The sequence below is a fragment of the Nymphalis io genome, chromosome 27 (assembly GCF_905147045.1).
Source record: "Nymphalis io chromosome 27, ilAglIoxx1.1, whole genome shotgun sequence".
Taxonomy (NCBI): domain Eukaryota; kingdom Metazoa; phylum Arthropoda; class Insecta; order Lepidoptera; family Nymphalidae; genus Nymphalis; species Nymphalis io.
In genome coordinates this window covers 1,323,873-1,343,009 of record NC_065914.1, presented here as the reverse complement: position 1 = coordinate 1,343,009, position 19,137 = coordinate 1,323,873, and the positions used below count along the sequence as shown (strand labels likewise).

The window sequence follows — 19,137 nt, the reverse complement described above, 5'->3', positions numbered from 1 at the left end:
GTTAGGCGGTGACATCGAGAACCAGTTCGCGTGGACTTAAGAAGGAAGGGGGAAGCAGGAATTAGAGAGAATAATTCCTCAGAGCACTCGCCGTGATACAGTCGATAGAAAGCGAGCATATAAAATAACAGGTATTCTTACTTACCTGACTGATTACTGCTGGCAAGGATTCGAGTGGTCTCTGAGGTGTGAGGATCCTGCAAGCCTGACGGTCCGGGAGCCTCCTCTATTTCAATAGTCTGACCTAAGCAAATCGAAATCTATACTAAAAACACAGCTGAAAAGATTGAGTTTAAAATTTAGAACATAAATTTATTTTACAATGAAGATTTAAGGGGGAGGGGGGGGGCTGTCAGTTGGGAAAGTTTTTACGCGGTAGGCATGTGTGCAAGCCCGACTAGGTATGTATGATTATTAATTAATAGGTCAAGTTAAAAATAAATAATTAATAAAAAAACAAATGTACAGTTATAGTATTTTAAATTTAGGTTGGGTTATGTGCCTTTTGCGTGTCAGCCGGCAGGAGGAACTCTTACGTACCGGAGCGGCAGGTGATCATCGTGATGGTGGGCGCCAGCAGCGCCACGAGCGCCGTGAGCGCCAGCGACGTCAGCACCAGCGTCACGTAGTCCGAGGGGGCGGCCGCCGCCATCACGCGGAAACTGCGCATCGAATCAAATCGAAAACCTTTTTAAACTAGCCCGGAAAATCTGACTGTCAATCTACTCTTGTAATTAGATTTTCAGTATAAAAATAAATAGCCCGATCGTTTCATTCCTAAGGTGTGCTACCATTCATGAAAGCACTAATTGTTTTTTTGGGCATATGTGCCACCTGATGGCAAATGGTCACCATCGCCCATAGACATTGGCGTTATAAGAAATATTATTATCTCCACTCTAACAAGTGTCGGCGCCATCGGCGATCAATGCGTCTGGAGACATGACCAGCTCACTTAGCTACTAGGCAGCTCATAAGCACCTGAATATCTTGGTGCGCTTGTCCACACCCGCCCCGTGGTCGCCGCTGATGCCGGTGCACTCCTCATCACTCTCCTTCACTATGAACACTATGTAGAAACCACGAGGGAACATTGATTGCTGCAACAAGTTTCAACCAAATATCAATCTAAAACAACTCCTAAATTAAAGAATGCACTGTGCACAAATGTCAGTCAACTCATATTGAAACGTACCGTCACAGTTATACCACCCTTCGTGGTCATTGTGAAGTGGTACCCTTGATACGTCATATCCTTTTCGTTGTCAAAAACAGGACACTGTAATTCAATAAATAAAATTATTATCATTTATAAATAATACGTGTAGAAACATTCCTTTTAATATGTTTAGTTAGACACTGATCTCTCTCTTTCTATCATTATTGATTTCATATTCGAAAGAGAGAGACACGAAATTGTTTAAGTAATCACCCGCAAAACGACATTATGTAACACCCATTACATGTGTGAAATATATATATATATATATATATATATATATATATATATATAACGAGCCAAGCTCGGTCGCTCAGGTAATAAAACAACTTTATGCTTCAAGGTTTAAGATTCAAATTTGCATAACTGTAAAAAAAAAGCTTACCGAATTGTTCTGTATAGAAACAGTCGCGCACACGTGGTCGTTCGAGTTTATCTCCAGCAGTACACTCTTCGGTATCGTGTAGTTGAAACTGAAATAATTGTTAATATTAATAACAAATAACCAAACGGTTAGAGCATTTTGTTTTTCTGTAAGTCAAACGAGCAGAAAGCCCTGCTGACGGCAAGTGAGTACCACCGCCTATGGACACCTGCCCCCAGACAGATTTCAGCCACGGCGGCTAATCTCAAGAGAGCCAACTGCGCAGGAGATATTATAGTGCACATGTGTGTGCGCAAACACAGGTGCACTCTCTATTCCCTAACTCTCACAATCCGATGGGACGGCAATCCGACACGACCGAAAAGAGTTCAGGCGCAGGACCATCGGCTTTACGTGTTTTCCGAGGCACGGGAGTGTACACTTCCAACTTCCAGATTCCGGGCAGAAAGATTGCACTTTATCTCGTCCTCCACAGTGAAGGTGAACATCGTGAGAAATCCTGCATGTGTACGTTAATAATCTAACATATGTGCAAACACCAATCTGCATTGGAGGAGTGTGGTGGAATAAACGATAAAATCCTCAAAATGAGAATGCCTTTGGCTAGCAGTGCGACAATAAATCCAAGGTATCCAATATAACCAAAGAGAATTTGATAACCAATATTTGTAAATACCAGGGAATACATATTTAATGTTGTGAAGAGAAAACAGAGAACCAGTGAACCACCACCGACCTTCTATATTCGACCTGTTCCTGAGATATTTTTGACGGACACACCCAACAGCTTTTACTGTAGCAATTCGAAAATTCAAACCTTACCTCGCGATCTGTAATGAGCTAGCCACTTGATATAGAGACTGTTTAATTTAAAAACAAACATTTTGCAAGCCCCTTGTTTTAATAAAAAAAAAAACAAAATGTCTTACTGGGGGAATAGTTGGGGATGCGTAGACTGCAAGTGCGTCCACGGGTCTCGGTCGAACGAGAAGTAGTAATACTTTGGCGTGCTCGGAGTCACATTTAGATTTACGTCCTGTAATAATACCAACATTAAAACAGATTTCAAATAAATGTCAACGCACGACGGTCAATTCTTTCGTGCCACACAAGCAAGCTCGCCAGCAAGTCTGTTCATGTATTGGTGAGCATGATACTTAAATATTAGTTTTTATTTTCACGTCATGCAATAAAAATAAACGAAATTACTGGAACAACACGACCCTGATCCCAAACTAAACAGAGCTTGTACTATGGAAATCAGTCAACTGATATACTACAAATACTACTTTTCTTTTGTAATTACATACTAATATAGATAATTACACCCAGACTCAGGTCAAACAGACAGGTTCATGCACACAAATGTCTGTCCTGGTGGGAATCGAACCCACAACCTTCGGCGTGAAATGCAAGTATCTACGAACCACGCCAACCGGCCCGTCAAATGGCCATTATATAGAATATATAAGCAACGACAGATAAATAAATACAATAAAGGAGATGGCATTATTATTATATATTTTAAAATCGAATGAAAATCTATTTTAGCATTTGGGAAATTAGGAAGTCTCCGATATGTACTTAAGACTAAAAATAAGACCTTAGATTTACACATTGCATACGATTCGCTAATAATAACTCCATTATACTATGCACTAAAAACCTAATTAAAAAAATATATTCCACTTAACTACTTATATCTTAATTTTACATCCAAAGTTTCAATAACAGCTTTGTCAACGATCAAGACGCCATTTTTTGCGAACCCATAATGAAAATCATAGATAATTAAAAATCTCGACCAATGATATGTCAACGCAATGTCAATGTCAAAAATTGGTCTTGAGTGCTCTAGTGGTTGGAAAATAAAGAAAAATATTTATCTTACGCGAATATGAGTTACATTATTAAATGTGTTGCAAATATTAATTTACTATTCACATTTATATCAATATTTGACGTCTAGAATGTCCTCTAGAATGGTGATACTATGATATATATATATATATATATATATATATATATATAGGAATACTCCCTTCAGAAATTATATGAATACCGTATTACAAGCAAATACCGTACCGTACCGTATTATAAACAAAAGCTACTAACTAAAATTCTGGTTCAAAAAATTCTGGTGCCGATTTCCAATTCACACACACAATTTCTAAAGTGAATCTGTCAGGACTTGATTTTAATGTAACCGGGTCGATTGATAACAAAAAATCACGCTTATTCCTTGTGTTCGAAAACACAGTTGCTTAAAACAAACGATAATGTAATTTGAATGTCAAATAGAATATCATACCTTATTAACTTCAACGAAGAAATCTTCCACACGTCGAAGTTTTATCCGAACCGATATATTTAAAGGGCTCGACGTCGCCAACGTCAACGTGGGGCGGCCTTGAGAAGTCACATCTGAGTTTTGACAAAATTGTTTATTTATTAAAGTCGCTACCAAATTAAAGAATGACCGTAACAACCTGTGAATGTCCCACTGCTGGGCTAAAGGCCTCTTCTCCCTTTTTGAGAAGAAGGTTCGGAGCTTATTCCACCACGCTGCTCCAATGCGGGTTGGTGAAATACACATATGGCAGAATTTCAGTGAAATTAGACACATGCATTTTTCCTCACGATGTTTTCCTTCACCGTCAAGCACGAACTGAATTATAATCATAAACTAAGCACATAAAAATACAGTGTTGCTTGCCCGGGCTTGAACTCACGATAATCGGTTAAGATTCACGCGTTCTTACCACTGGGCCATATCGACTATAAAGAATGACGGTACGAAACAATTCTGTAAGACCAAACTCATAACTCATCGCAGAAAACGATTGCAAACCATCAGAGGGCGATACGCGACATTTATTCTGATAATAACAACATTTAAAGGCTTGCGTAATAAACACGTAAGTTTTTAACATTTCAGAATAGAATATATTATGAATCAAGTCTACTCACTAGGTCCTGCGTCGTGTGGACAGAGCGTCCGAGCCATGTCATTGAACCGCAGTACCGCCTGCTTCGTGCTGACTACTAACGGTAGCTCCCATGATAATACTCCTGCAAATATCACTCATATAACTGCCTCTCTCTATGCAGGTCCAAAGAACCTGAATTCAAATCCCTGGTCGGGCCAGTTAAGGTAGCCTATGGTAGGAGATAAAAAGATCTCCTTTCTGAGACTTTAGAAGTAATTAAGAATTAACTTTTATGCCAAAATGTGCCCGAGATTATATATAATAAATTTTATATAATTAGATTTCATTACAAGACAATATATTATATGACATAGTATCCTGAACGAGAAACTTACTTAAGTTTACAACAAATCAATGGCAAACATTACTTATATTCATTTAGTATGGATTTTCTTTCGTCAATAACGCAATGGTTTATGGGTGATGACCGTGATGTGAAAATCACAGAATAGGGTTATTATTGGAGACGACCTAACTCGATCTTTACTCCTTATTGGAGGGGTAAATAGGAATATTAATCTCCTTAAAAAACGATCATTGCTATTGTTCTAATTATTTTCTTTTAAAATCTACAATTTTAGACAGTGGTAACAATGTAATAGATGTCTATGGATAAAACGTAATAATATTCTCATTGTCTATGGATCAACTTAGTAACTTACGAAGCCCGCTTACCTTTATGACATTGTGTTAAAAAAAAAGCTTTTAGTGAAGTAGAAGAATTGAAAAGTGGAATGAGATGACGATGGTGGTTCATACCTTTTTGTTGAGCGGCAGTCACGAATAGAGGATAGGACAAATCAAGTGTGTCGTTTGTGCTGACGTGGACACGTGTCGGATACACAGACTTGAGATTTGATTGCTGCAACATATAATAAAATTTAATAAATATAAACCTTCTTTATCCTACTTCTTTAAGTGCCTCTTCATTCCTGAAGGTTAAGGTACGTTAACGTTTTGATAGCCTCTCCTAATCTAAGCCTCCTTATTCCTAATGTGTGTTCTCAATGCCTTCCTAAATCAATCGTTTAAATGTGATGAAAATTGTTTGTTTTTTGTAAGCTCCCAAACAGTCCCTGACAATTGAAACTCAAGATTTTTTATGTATGTATATAATATAAACGATTAATGCATTATTTTCTACCCGTGCGAAGCCGGAACTATTATAAGATTAAAAGCAAATTTATAACACCAAATTTCTAACTGCACGAAGACAATACTTCCTCCCTGAGGCCAAAGTTATTCGATTGGGGTTAAAGAAACTATATTCTCATCAAGAAACACATTCACTAACATGAGTACATAATATTACTACAGCAATTGCCAAGCGGCGCGGCAAAGCATTATGGATACATGATATTATTAAATGATAGAAAAATACAATTTCGAAGAGGGTATCTGTGAAAACCTTGCATTATTGTCGATAGACTTGTCTTATTAAGTACAGCTAGGAAGTGGTATGAGTGAGTGAGAATTTATTATTATTTATTTTATTTTATATTTAAATAAATATATTTATTTTTCATTGCTACTTTTTATAATATTAAATTTAATAAACATTATTATATAGTTTGTTTCATATTATGTATTTTGTTATATTATATTATTTTGAACATGTATTTCTAATAGTCTCTTAAACTGATGCATACTTTTTGCTTCTTTAATATTTTTTGGTAAAGTATTAAATCGTTTCGCTCCGTCAAACAAAATATTTTTCTTCCCATAGTTAATAAGTACGAGGTTTTGATAATTTTATGTTATTATTATTAAAAAAAAAGCCGAGATGGCCCTGTGGTAAGAACGCGTGAATCTTAACCGATGATCGTGGGTTCAAACCCGGCAAGCACCACTGAATTTTCATGTGCTTAATTTGTGATTATAATTCATCTCGTGCTTTACGGTGAAGGAAAACATCGTGAGGAAACCTGCATGTGTCTAATTTCACTGAAATTCTGCCACATGTGAATTCTACCAACCCGCATTGGAGCAGCGTGGTGGAATAAGCTCCAAACCTTCTCCTCAAAAAGAGGAGAGGAGGCCTTTAGCCCAGCAGTGGGACATTCACAGGCTGTTACGGATTACGGATGTTATTATTATTAGCGTTTCTTAATTTCATTCTTTGTGATTTTTGGTTTTTATTCAATTGTATTTATGTGTGTATATTTTTATCTAAAAAATTTTTGATTAGTATGCAAATAAAGTAATTGTAAGTTTGAGCGACATTTTTTGTGTTGATGTAAAAAAGTCGTAATTAAAAAGCGTTTTTACTAATGTTCTGCTTAACTTGTAATTGCGTTAAGTCTGTTGGGCCAGCCGTACCCCAGATTCTATTAAATAGTCTAAATGTGGTTTGATTAGGGAGTTATAAATCGTATACTTTACTTGGCGTGGAAGACATCTAGTAATATTTCTTATAATTCCGTTTAATGATGTTAATTTGCTTTTGATATTGTGATGATGTGGTTTCGAAGTTAAGTGGCTATCTAATTTCATTATTTATCATTAATGGCTTGTGGTGTGTTATTTTCTTATTTTTGGCTGAAATAATTGTATAATTTGTTTTGGTAGGTAATATCGGAACCAGATATTTAAATTATTTAAGTCCTCTTGGGCTTCTGAAATTATGGTATGGATAGAGTCAGTTTTTTACTACTTAAGACATACGATAATATAATCCGCAGATAAGGTTGCCTATTAATAAATTTAATTTTAATGTTTGAAAAAAATAATACATAAGTGCAACTACTGCGTTTCTTCTCGATCTACATTCCGAACTGGTAGTTTTAAATTTAATTTAATTACGAAACATGACGTTTAAAATGTGCTGAAAATCTTTATATAAGTTTTTGTTTTTTTTCGGCTTTAGACAAAAACTACAAATACGATTATATTTTATTTGTTTTATGTTACGTCCTTTATTTAAATAAGCTTATAGACATCCATATATATATATAAAGTTCATGTTTATTTACTTCTTGATTGAACACCGTAATTGTGATTGGGAATGGTGTGTTCTCCTATTGGTAATACATATTTAGTTGGAAGTGATTGTAATACATGTGTTGGAAGTATATTATGTACAACTTTTGGATATCCAAATAAATAAATAAATCTACAAAAAAATAGTCAAAATTTATTGATTTTAATGGTTCTATAAATATGTACTGCAGTTTAAACTTTGCAATTTGAACTAGAAGTTATAGAAATATTATAAGATATTGAAGTAAATATACGCTTTACCAATTTATTATATATGTATATATGTACCTCATTGAAGTCCAATATATGCGTCGTAGTGTCATTAACAGTCACATCTATGACGGAGTCATAATCATACCTGAAAATTGATTACAATCAATTATATTTACTTGGTTTGTGCAAGCCCGTCTTGGTACCGAGCACTCATTAGATATTCTACCGCCAAACAGCAATAATTGGTATTGTTGTATTGGCGATTTGAAGAGTGAGTGAGCCGCTGTAAATACAGCTATCAGGCACAAGCGCCATAACATCTTAATTCACAAAGTTGGTCGCATTGACGATATAAGTAATGGTTAATATTTCTTACAGCGCCACTGTTTATGGTGGTGGCCGTTTACTTTCAGGTGGCCTAGTCCGTATGTTTAAAAATGTATGTCGGAGGAAGTGAAAGAATAAAGTTGATTGTTGGTTGCATAACGCGAGTTAATATTTTAAAATTTTAATTTCATTTTATTTGATTTGTTATAATTTTTGTATTGTTTAAAATCCTACATTTTAATTCTATTTTGTGTCATATGTCACGACCAATCAGAGTAGAGATTAGCTTCGAGCCAGTGATGCCAACCTGGGGTTTTCCCCACAAATTTAGGGAAAAATAAGATGTCCAGGGGTTTTTTTAGGGGGTACATTTATTTAGAGGGATTTTTAGGGGGTCTATTATTCAAGTTTTTTTTTTACTTAAAAAAACGTACGACTCTACAATTTATATTAAGCCTCGAACGCAACCAATAAACTAAACCAAATATAAACTCCAGGCGTGGCTATAATCGAAATATCAAAAAACTAATATGTTGAGTTTGAAATAATAGCTCAACGATCAGCGTGCTTGTACAAGACGTAGGAGGCCCGGGCTTCGATTTCTGGTCACTGAATAAAAAATAAAAATCGTTTAATTTCATTGTTATCATCATGAATACTATTAGGTCATTAATTAATGTATGTTAATATGTAAAACGCACCCGCATAAATACAACAGCTATTTTATACTGCTTGCATGTATTTTAAATTTGTATTTGAAATTACCTCCCAAACCCAATGTACAACAAAAAATTTAGGGGTTCTTAATCGATATTTAAGGGAATTTGAAGTTGGTTCTAGGGGGAATATTCTGAAGCAACTCCTTCAGAATATTCCATCACTGCTTCGAGCGGGGTCGAGGCGCCATCTTAACGTGTTTTTGGCGGCTCGGATTCTAAAAAGACGCGTGATCGGTGTGGACCATTTGGGAGATGAAATAATTATTTTGAGTTGTTTTAAATCGGTGTCGTGAACCCGCTGCTCGATTATATTCATTGTTGATTATTGTTTATTTTATTAGCTAAGTAACTTTAAGTTGGTAAGAACTGTGAAGTGAAAAATCAAATTATATGAAATAGTGTATCCTTTGTTTTGTGGTCGCATATAATCCAAATGACCCCCACTAAACCTCTGAGGACGATTCTACGGAACGAGAGGAATGGAACTTGGAATGTCCACTCAGGCCCGTGTGTCTTGGGGTAACTGTTCGGGGCGATGGCCCCCTGCAGTGGTGGCAACGCCGTCTGCAACTACAGACGGGTCACTGGGTAGGATCATTGTCCATGGTGTTTAATTCGCAATCAAGCCTCGGCGATCAGCGGTCTGTGGCGGAGTGGTGGGTCTGTGTTGTCTTTTCTCGTGGCTCAGCGAGGTCGAGCCCGTCGGTGGTTGCCGGCGAGCGCCCATCAGCCAGCGACAAGTAAATGGTCATTGTTGAGTGAGGTCGCGTGGAAGTCCTCTTGGGTCTGGTGGTCGCCGATGGTATGGCGCGATACCGCGCAGGTGCTGGGATCGTGCTCCGTCAGCGCGGCCAAACATAGAGGCGCTCAGGCGGCGAACATGGTCGTCGAGGCTCTCCATACGCAGATCTCTGGCAATCACCGCGTTTCTTACGTAGCGAGGGGCTCCGGTGATAATGCGTAACGCTAGCGACTGCTGCGCCTGCAGTGACTTGCGGCTTGTATCGCTAGCCAGCGCGAACCACGCTGGGGCTGCGTAGGTGAGTCGTGTGCAATTGTACGGTTTGTAAACGCACAGTTTCACACGGAGCGGCAGGTGTGACGCCAGTAGAGGACGTAAGAGCGTTCTTGCGCTACCACGGTCTTCACATGGTGTCGCATTGAGAGCTTTCTGTCGATGGTCACGCCCAGGTACTTGACAGTCGGGGACCAGTCGACGGATTCCCCTAGAAGCGACACCGGCGGGGGTAGGCTTTGTGCCCTTACCTTAAGCCTCCAGTGCTCCAGCCAAGGGGGAAGTGCGTCCAGTGCTCGCTGCATTTTGGTCGCTGTATACAAGGTTCATAGATGTAGTTATAAATGCAGCGTCGTCGGCGTACAGTGCCAGTGTAGCACCGTTCGCAACTGGAATATCATTCGTGTATCTACTGTAGCAGACGGGTGACAGGCAGCTTCCCTGGGGTACACCGGATCGGATAGGCCGTTTCTTGGACAGGGCGTCTTCAACCGCCACTTTAAAACGTCTGTCTTCCAGGAAGCTGGCCACAGTCTTAACTACTCGTCGGGGAATAGTAGACGTAGACAGCTTGTAGATGAGTTCAGTAGGCCAGACGCGGTCGAACGCTTTCTCCATATCAAGAAGTACTGCGACAGAATGTTCTCGCTTGTTGTAGGCGGTAGCGAGATGGTGCAGTACCCTTGAGACTTGCATCGTGGTGGAGTGCTCGGCACGGAAATCGAACTGTTCGTCACGTGGCTGGATGTGGGGCGTAATGTGCAGCAGTAGTAGTTTCTCGAAGACTTTTGAGATCGACGATAGCAGGGTGATGGGGCGATAGCTCTCAGGAAGCATTATGTTTTTTCCCCTGCTTGGGGATAAGGATGATTCGACCGAGTTTCCACGGAGATGGAAAGTGCCCGGTACGGAGAATTCCGTTGAAGAGACGCATCAGCGTCGAGATTACTCGCAGAGGTAGGTGACGCAGGGCTTCGTTGGTGACTCGATCAGGACCAGGAACTTTACGTTTGTTCGTCGAATCATCCGTTTAACTTGTCCAGGGGAAAACGCGACGGGGACTTCGGTTGGTCCTATCGGTTCTACGTGACGTATTAGGTATGCTTCTACGTGACGCTCAATGGCTTCTACATGCTGCACATCTGAGGTCGGATTCGGTGTGAACTGCGTCTCCAGGAAGTCCGCAAATATCTCCGCTCGGTCCTCCGCACGGTAACGGGGGGTTCCGTCTCTGGCCATGAGGGGCCTAATCGGAGGTGGTTTTTCGGAGAGTCGGCGGCAAAGGCGGTGGATGCCGTACCAGTCTTCGCCGGCTCGCTCGATGGTAATGTACCAGGATTCGTTTACGATTGCTTCCAGTGCTTCCGAGATCCTGATAGCTAGGGTGTTGTCTCGTTTTCATGGCCGGACATCGTTGGTTTTGCCAGTTCCTGCGCAGCTTCCTCTTCTCCTCTAACATAGCCCTGACGTGGGGTGGGGGCTAGGATTGTCTCTGTGTGGTGGCGGCGTCGAGTCTAGATTCTTGAAGCGCGTCGGACATAATCGCGCTGAGGTCTGTGGCTAGTCGGTCGACGTCCGCTGGGGACTCCACTCTATAGGACGGCAAATGCTTAGCCAGGTGTTCGGCAAAGAGTCGCCAGTCTTGGCGATGTTTCGGAGAAGGTAATCTTATTGTCATCGGCGCGGTCTTCAGCGTCAAAAGGACTGTTTGATGGTCGGAAATGAGGTATTCATCCGTTACGTCGATCGACGGTGCGGCGGACAGGCCGCGAGTGACTGCAATGTCGATGACGTCTGGCATGTGGGCTGCTTGGTACGGGTAGTGCGTCGGGACCTCTGGTCCTAGCACCTCGTAGCCATGGCGGTCTGCGTCATCCAGGAGGCGTCTGCCTGCCGGATTTACAGTGCTCGAATTCCACGCCGTGTGTTTCGCGTTGAAGTCTCCAGCAATAACCGTGGGTAGCGGCGAGTCCAGCAGAGTGTGAACGTCAGCCACTGCAAGTCGGTTTTGTGGAAGCTTGTAATAGGCGAACACGCGGTAGGGCTGGCGGTCGATACAGATCTCCACGCCCAGGGCATACGACGTTTGCAGTTGTGGTACTGGAAGCAGTTGGTGGATAATCTTCCGACGGACCAAGACTGCTAAGCCCCGATAAGCAGTCCCGGACGGTGAGGTCTGGTCCTCCTGGTAGACATAATATCCGGGAACCTTCAGCTTGTCTACCGGTCTGAGGTGAGTCTCACTGATCAGGCCGATGTCCACTCGACGCTGGGAGAGCAGGCTCTTGAAGAGACAGGCTTTTTGCGAAGAGAGTCCGTCGGCTTTCCAGAATACAATGCGGAGTTCACCCAACACAGAGCTCCATTATGCATTTCAGGATCAGCGGAATTGGGTCACGCTGCTCCTGGATGGCCACCAGAACCTGGTTAAGGGTGCCGATGACGTTAGTCAGTTTTGGGTCCAAGGAGGCCATCCGCTTCGCCTTCCTCCAGCGACCACGGTGACAGGGGCAGCGACCACGGTGAGCTTGGACGGTTTTTTGGGCGGCGCTGATGATGTCGTTACCATTTTTGTTTTGCTTGAGGGCACTGGGGGTGGTACAGCCTTAGGTGGCTTGTCTTGCCGAGCGCGCTTTGCGCGCTTGCGTCGGCGTTTTCTGCCCGGTTGCTGCTGCAGCTGGTTAGCGGCAGCCATGAGCGAGCCGGGTGCGTTAATCTCTTCTTCTGTGGAAGCATTCGCTGGTGGGATGCACGCAGCTGTGGTGCGTGCTACTGTTCCCGCTTGGCGGTTCTTTGTCTCTTTAATGAAGACCGGACACAAAGTATTATTCGCGGTGTGTGCGCCGCCGCAGTTAGCGCACGTCGGGGGTTCCCCCAGGGGTGCTGGCAGTCCCTGGCCGTAGCGCACACAGGCAACGGGCCTGTGGCAGTTGTGGGAAGAATGCAGGAACTGCTGGCAGCGGTGGCATTGTGCGGGTCCCTATCGTCCGCGCCATGCCTCGATGGTGATCCCGGGCATACATAGAAGCTCGTTCACTTCGTATATGCCCGGGATGAGGTCTGGTGACCGCTGCAATTAAGCGAACATTAGACATCCTGGTCTTCCTGGGCGGGCGGGGATCGTCCGCACATGCTCCGGGACATAGCCTAGTCGGATGTTGCCGCGTTTGTCTCCATCGGGGATTCCAGAGACAAAAGCGGCATGCAGGGCGGTGCAAGCACTGGAGTCTTTTCTCCTAATTCCTTTGGGGGAGAGGGGAAACGCCCCTCTGTGGTGTTCGGCAGCGGGGCGGGAAAGCGTGGGATGCGCGCTGGATTCGATGTTGCCTGCACAGTCGGTGTCGGCGCGGATACGGCTGGGATCGTGCTGCGACATTGAGCAGTCGGCCAGACTGTCTCCGTTGAAGGCGCAGAGGAGAGTGTGAGCGGGCTAACGGCGGAGGTTTCCTCGCCGGCTCACGTTGCGCCGAGTCCGGGATTTTCTTACGTCCGTGGACGGTAAAGGTGGCTTCGCCGGTCGCTATTATTGCGTCCAGTTCGGCCTCCGCGGCGGCCACGGACCGACTGAAAACCTTGCGGCGCAGTGGTTGTGGGCGGGTCACGCGTCGTTGCGGTATCGGTGATGTCAACGGCATGCTGGTGGACGCCGATGTAAAGGTTCGCGACGATAATAAAAACGCAGGAGGGCGGAGCGAGAGGAATGGTAAGAACCTTCTCTGATATATAAATCAGAGAAGAATAGATAATTTGAGAGAACTTTATTTCAAATTTAACTATTAATCTGTGCTAGTTAACACACAAATTATTATACAGTTAATTATTAACTTACGTTGTTGAAACATTAATAATAGCTAAATAGATTTCTAAAATAATTTCGTGGTAGTAAACAAATAACATATAATTTTGGTATTAATTTTGTTTGTTTGTGTGTAATTAATTACACACGATTAGAACTTTATAATTAAATTTTTGTAATTAATATAAAAATAATTTAATAACATATTTAATTCATCAAATCAAATTAATGGTCTACTTGTGCTAGTAGAAATAAATTATACGACTTATGTCAAGCAATGTAGTCATAAAATAGCCATCTTGTCGGTTCTTCTCATTAGAATCTAAATTCCGAAATGGTAGCTTTACATTTAATATAGTTCTCTAAAATGAAGATTTAAAAATGCATGTAAAAACCTACTTGATTGATGTATATTTTGATTTGATTTATTTTAGAGGCTAGATAAGTTATATTTTAAGATACCTCTTTGCATTAGAAATAGTCTGTCTGTATCATATCGGATAACTCTTATTTTTTTTATTTTTATTTTATTTATTTAAGATTCACCAGTGGTAAATACATCAACACGTACAAAGGTATACAATTTTAATACAACTTAAAACTAAATGCATTACCTATTAAGGTGAATACCACTTGCAAAGATAAAGTTGGAGATGACAAATTTATAAATAATTAATTGTTAGTAAATCAAGGTTAAAAATGACAAGAATTAACAATAATAGTAAAATAATAAAATACAAATATAAACAAAATAAATTAGTTAGCTGACAATTTTGACAATATTTTTTTGTGAAACTTGTTTGATGAGTCTCCAAAAGGGTCTAAAACAGCACTGTGCTCATTCAAAATCCCACATAAGCGAGATACAGGTGAATTGCTTCCTAAAACAGTTTTGCGGAAAGGTCTTACTAATGGTGTTACTGGTTTACGTGGATATCTAATGGGAACATTCAATTTAATTTTTGATATCAGAAACGAGTTATCATAGTTGTTGTTAAGTGTTTTATAAAGAAATTTTAAATCCAACAAATCCCTCCGATCACTTAGTGAAAGAATTTTGAAAAATTCCAATCTTTTTTTGTAAGAAGGAAGTATTTTCCCTTTACCTAACGAGAAAGTAAGATGATAAAGAAAACGTTTCTGTATCCTCTCAAGTCTAAGGCAGTGTGTTGCATAATGTGGCCTCCAAACAACGCTTCCGTATTCCAGTATACTCCTGACTAAGCTATTAAATAAAATAATTTTTGTTCTAGGATTTCGAAATAATCTTCCATTTCTTATTACAAAACCTAACATTTTCGAGGCACGGCTAATTACACCATCAATATGAGGTATGAAAGTTAGTTTTTTGTCGAAGATTACTCCCAGGTCTGAAATTCTGTCCACAGATTTAATAGGGGCACCAGCTATAATAATTCGTTTGAAATTCTTTTAAACTCCTGGTGAATGATATCCATGAACATTTTACTGAATTAAGTCTCATGCCGTTATCATTACACCAATGGTATAATCTTGTCAGATCATCTTGTAAAAGAATAGTGTCATTTGGTTCTTCAATCATTTTAAGAAGTTTGACATCGTCAGCATACAGAAATGGTGTAGAATATTTAAAACAATTAGGCAGATCGTTTATGAATATATTGAAGAGCAGCGGACCCAGGTGTGACCTTTGTGGGACTCCAGATTTTACATGGCATTCAACCGATTCATAACCGCCGGCAACAACATAAAAATGTCTTTCTGTAAGATATGATGCTAGAAATCTCAGTAAAGATCCGACAATACCATAATTGGACAACTTCAAGACTAGTACTGAACATGGAACCAGGTCAAATGCTTTACTTAAGTCTGTGTAGATAACATCCACTCTCTTGTTCCTATCAACAGATTCAAATAAGATTTCGGAGTAATTTACTAGATTTGTGCATGTAGATCTACCGGCTATGAAGCCATGCTGGTGGGTACTAAGAAAACATTTAACATGACTGTAAATATATGGATATATTAGAGACTCCAACACCTTACCAAAGATAGAAAGGATTGAAATAGGCCTATAGTTTTTTACATAATTTTTTTCTCCACTTTTGAAAATAGGGACTACTTTCGCAGTTTTCCACTTAGAAGGAAATATTCCGGTGACTAATGTTTTGTTAAAAATAATTGTTAGTGGTACAGCAAGACTTTGGGCACAGTTTATAATAAAATTAGGCGGAATATTGTCAGATCCAGAACCCCTATTTATATCTAAATTCTTTAATTTATTAATGACTTCGGATTCATCAAGCTGGATCAAAGGTAGGCTATTATTGCAACTGACTGTAGCATCCATGGTTCGCAGTATTTTGTCCATATCGTACTTGCTCTCGTTTTCTTCATACAGCGAAGAGAACTGTGACGCAAATAGGTTACAAATTGCTAAACCATCAGACGCTACAGTTTCATCATTTTTCATTAATGTTGGATAGGTGTTAACATTTTTATCGCGTTTGCTTTTCATATATGACCAGAAAAATTTACTGTTGGATCTAATCTTTTCTTCTGCAAAGTTAAGATAAGAATTGTAACACTCAATAGATAGTCTATTCCATCGTTTTTCTAAGAGCGTAAGTGACAAACCATCCATAGCATTTTTGTATTTTTTAAATTTCAATCTTAGTTTTTCCTTTTCTCTTATTCTCTTTATTAGAGTTTTGTTGAACCAAGGTGGATATTTTAATGATTTTGTTCTTTTGAAATTCGGCGTGTAAAGTTCTATAGAATTATATATCTTCGTATATAGGTAATCAACCATTGTGTTAATATCATGAAGCTCTGCAAATTTTTCACTCCAGTCTATACTTTTAAGAAATTCATTTATAGCTACAAAATTGGCCTTAGCGAAATTATATTTTTTGATATCTTGATTAATCCTCAAGTTTTCCTGCAAATTGTGTGTTACGACAATATCAATATTAAGGGGTGGGTGTAGTGGATCAATGCGAGTTAATTCTTTAGGGGCATTATCTACTGTAACCGTTAACGATTCACCATTAAAAAACACTAGATCGAGTACTTTATTTTTTACATTCTTAATGCGATTCATTTGACGAAGACAATTAGTATGGGAAAAGTCTATTAAAGATTGAGCTAAAGTAGTTGTATGGTAACTATCATGGGGACCATCAGCCAAGTTCCAATCAATGCAACTTAAGTTAAAATCGCCAATTATTAGTGTGTTATATTTCGTTTGTTCTGTAACACGATTAAAATTGCCCATAAATGTTTCCAAGACTTTTTTATTAACTGGTGGAGGAATGTAGGTTGCACAAATAGCAATTTTTATAGATGGTTTTATTTCTAGAACGATCCACAAATCCTCACAAGAACTATCCCAGTGGACCATTCTTCGAGAAATAAGTCTATTGGACACGGCAACCAGCACTCCTCCCCCATGTTTTTTTTTAGAGTTATACATGTCTCTATCCCTTCTATAAACATTATAATTGGAGCCAAACATTTCACAATTAAGAATGCTGTCACATAACCAGGTTTCTGTGAGTATTATTAAATCATACGTACAACAACAAATATTTCTATATAGATCATTAGTTTTTGTTCGTATCTTATATTCCTGTTAGGAAATTTATGAGTTTATTTAAAAAAATATATAGTGATTTATTAAATTTAGACCACAATTCCAATAGTTTGAGTGACATCTGGTATTATTTTTTCCTGTTATAATTATCGGAAGCGCTTAACACAATTTATCCTTAAAAAGCCCACGGAATATAATGCCGCCTATCTGTTACTCGCGAGAATATGTCGCTTAAATAAGACTCTAATAATTGCATCAATTCAATTTCATGGTTTGTGTCAGATACAGTGTGCAATAAAATCTAAAAACATTTTTTGTCTCGTTTTTTACACAAGCGGCTCTAGTATACATGAGACATTTTGGTGCTTAAAGCCAGAGATTAGTTTCATAAAAACCAATGAAGGTGATTTATTAGATCCTTGTTAATCAGAGCAGCTTTGATTATAACATTTTCATAATAAATTACTAACAGATTACTAACAGCATATTCATACAACAAAACAAAACAATATTGTTTTAGAACACCATTATCGCTCAAAAACAATTATTGTTCGTATAATTGGAAAAGCACTACTATAAACTTTGCATTCGCAAATTTAATTTTGACAATACAGACCAGAAGTAGGAATGATTATTTATGTGTGTATGTATGTGTCGCTACTATTTTTTTTGCACTCGATGGTAAGTGGTCAACAATGTCAGAAGACATTGGCACTAGAAATATTAAACATTGTGTACACTAATGCTCCACCAACCTCAGGAATTAAAATGTTATGTCCCTTGTGTCTGTAGTCACACAAGCTAACTCACTCTTCAAACCTGAACACAACAATATTAATACTAATATTGCTATTTAACTGTAAAATATTGGATGTATTGGTGGTACCTACCGAGATGGGATTGCGCAAAGACCTATCACTTACATCTACTTTCCTATTTAACCATACCTATAATTGTATTAAACATAAGATTGCTCGTGATTTCCGTGTTTTTTATATATCACTAAAATTATTAGGTATATAATAAAAGATTTCTTTAATTCAACCACACATAAATGCAACATGTTTTTATTTAATTTTTTTAAATATTACACTACATATTATATGTTCTCTGTCATTGCACATAGGATGCAGTTTTTTTGCAAAAAAATGAAAAAATATAAAACAAATTGTTTAACTTAATAAAAAAAATATAAATGTCTCATAAAAACAATTACATTGCAATCAACTATTTATAGTTATATATATAACACAGTACAGTTATTGACTTCTTATTATTAAAATAATGATAATTCTATTTTCAAATAATATGAAGTTTTAAGTAGTATTCGTTGATGGGGAATTCCCCATTTTCTGTTTATCTCAAAGCAAATATTGAATACGCACAAATTACGAATATATAAATTCATATAACTATATAATATAATAATAGATATTTGGCATGATTTTCAACAGTTATAAATATATAAAACTGTAATACTATGTAGTAAAAAAAAATATTCTTTTACAAAACTTACGTATTGTCGTATATAAATTGTTTTTGTGTCGAATTTTGCAATGGCACCACATTATTGTAACATAAAACACATTTAAATACTATAATTGAAATAAATACACTTAACATTATGAACTATATTTTTATTTATATTTGCACTTATGTTATTATGTTGAAAATCAAATTGTCTTGTTTGGATGACTAATGCCAATGTCAAATGTCAATAACATATGCGAAACTGAGTACTGAGTGACATTTATTATTTGTATCGCCAGCGTTAATAATTATATCGGTTTCTATAATATTAACCTCCCTTTTTCTTTAAAACTTTTGGTATTTATGGCATTTTTGTCATGAATAAGTTGGGATTTCAAAACTATCTTAACAACGATTTTTGCTATCACATACTACTCAAGCTATATAAAT

At 38.7% G+C, this 19,137-nt stretch overlaps 2 protein-coding genes across 2 annotated transcripts in view; both read right to left on the bottom strand.

The window, feature by feature from the left end:
• Positions 1-18,900, bottom strand: part of LOC126778811 (SID1 transmembrane family member 1-like) — a 29,260-nt gene extending 10,360 nt beyond the window's left edge. The window contains exons 1-11 of the mRNA XM_050502504.1: positions 18,734-18,900; positions 7,862-7,931; positions 5,354-5,456; positions 4,575-4,676; positions 3,916-4,028; positions 2,534-2,640; positions 1,605-1,692; positions 1,196-1,279; positions 982-1,100; positions 541-662; positions 146-244 (exon numbers count right to left, since the gene is read on the bottom strand). Coding sequence (XP_050358461.1) covers positions 146-244; positions 541-662; positions 982-1,100; positions 1,196-1,279; positions 1,605-1,692; positions 2,534-2,640; positions 3,916-4,028; positions 4,575-4,676; positions 5,354-5,456; positions 7,862-7,931; positions 18,734-18,840 — 1,114 coding nt within the window. The 5' untranslated portion in view covers positions 18,841-18,900. The remainder of the gene's footprint in view (positions 1-145; positions 245-540; positions 663-981; positions 1,101-1,195; positions 1,280-1,604; positions 1,693-2,533; positions 2,641-3,915; positions 4,029-4,574; positions 4,677-5,353; positions 5,457-7,861; positions 7,932-18,733) is intronic.
• The window catches only part of LOC126778820 (ribosomal RNA processing protein 1 homolog), a 171,248-nt gene that overhangs the window by 109,089 nt on the left and 43,022 nt on the right, over positions 1-19,137 (bottom strand). The gene's annotated exons all lie outside the window — the stretch shown is intronic.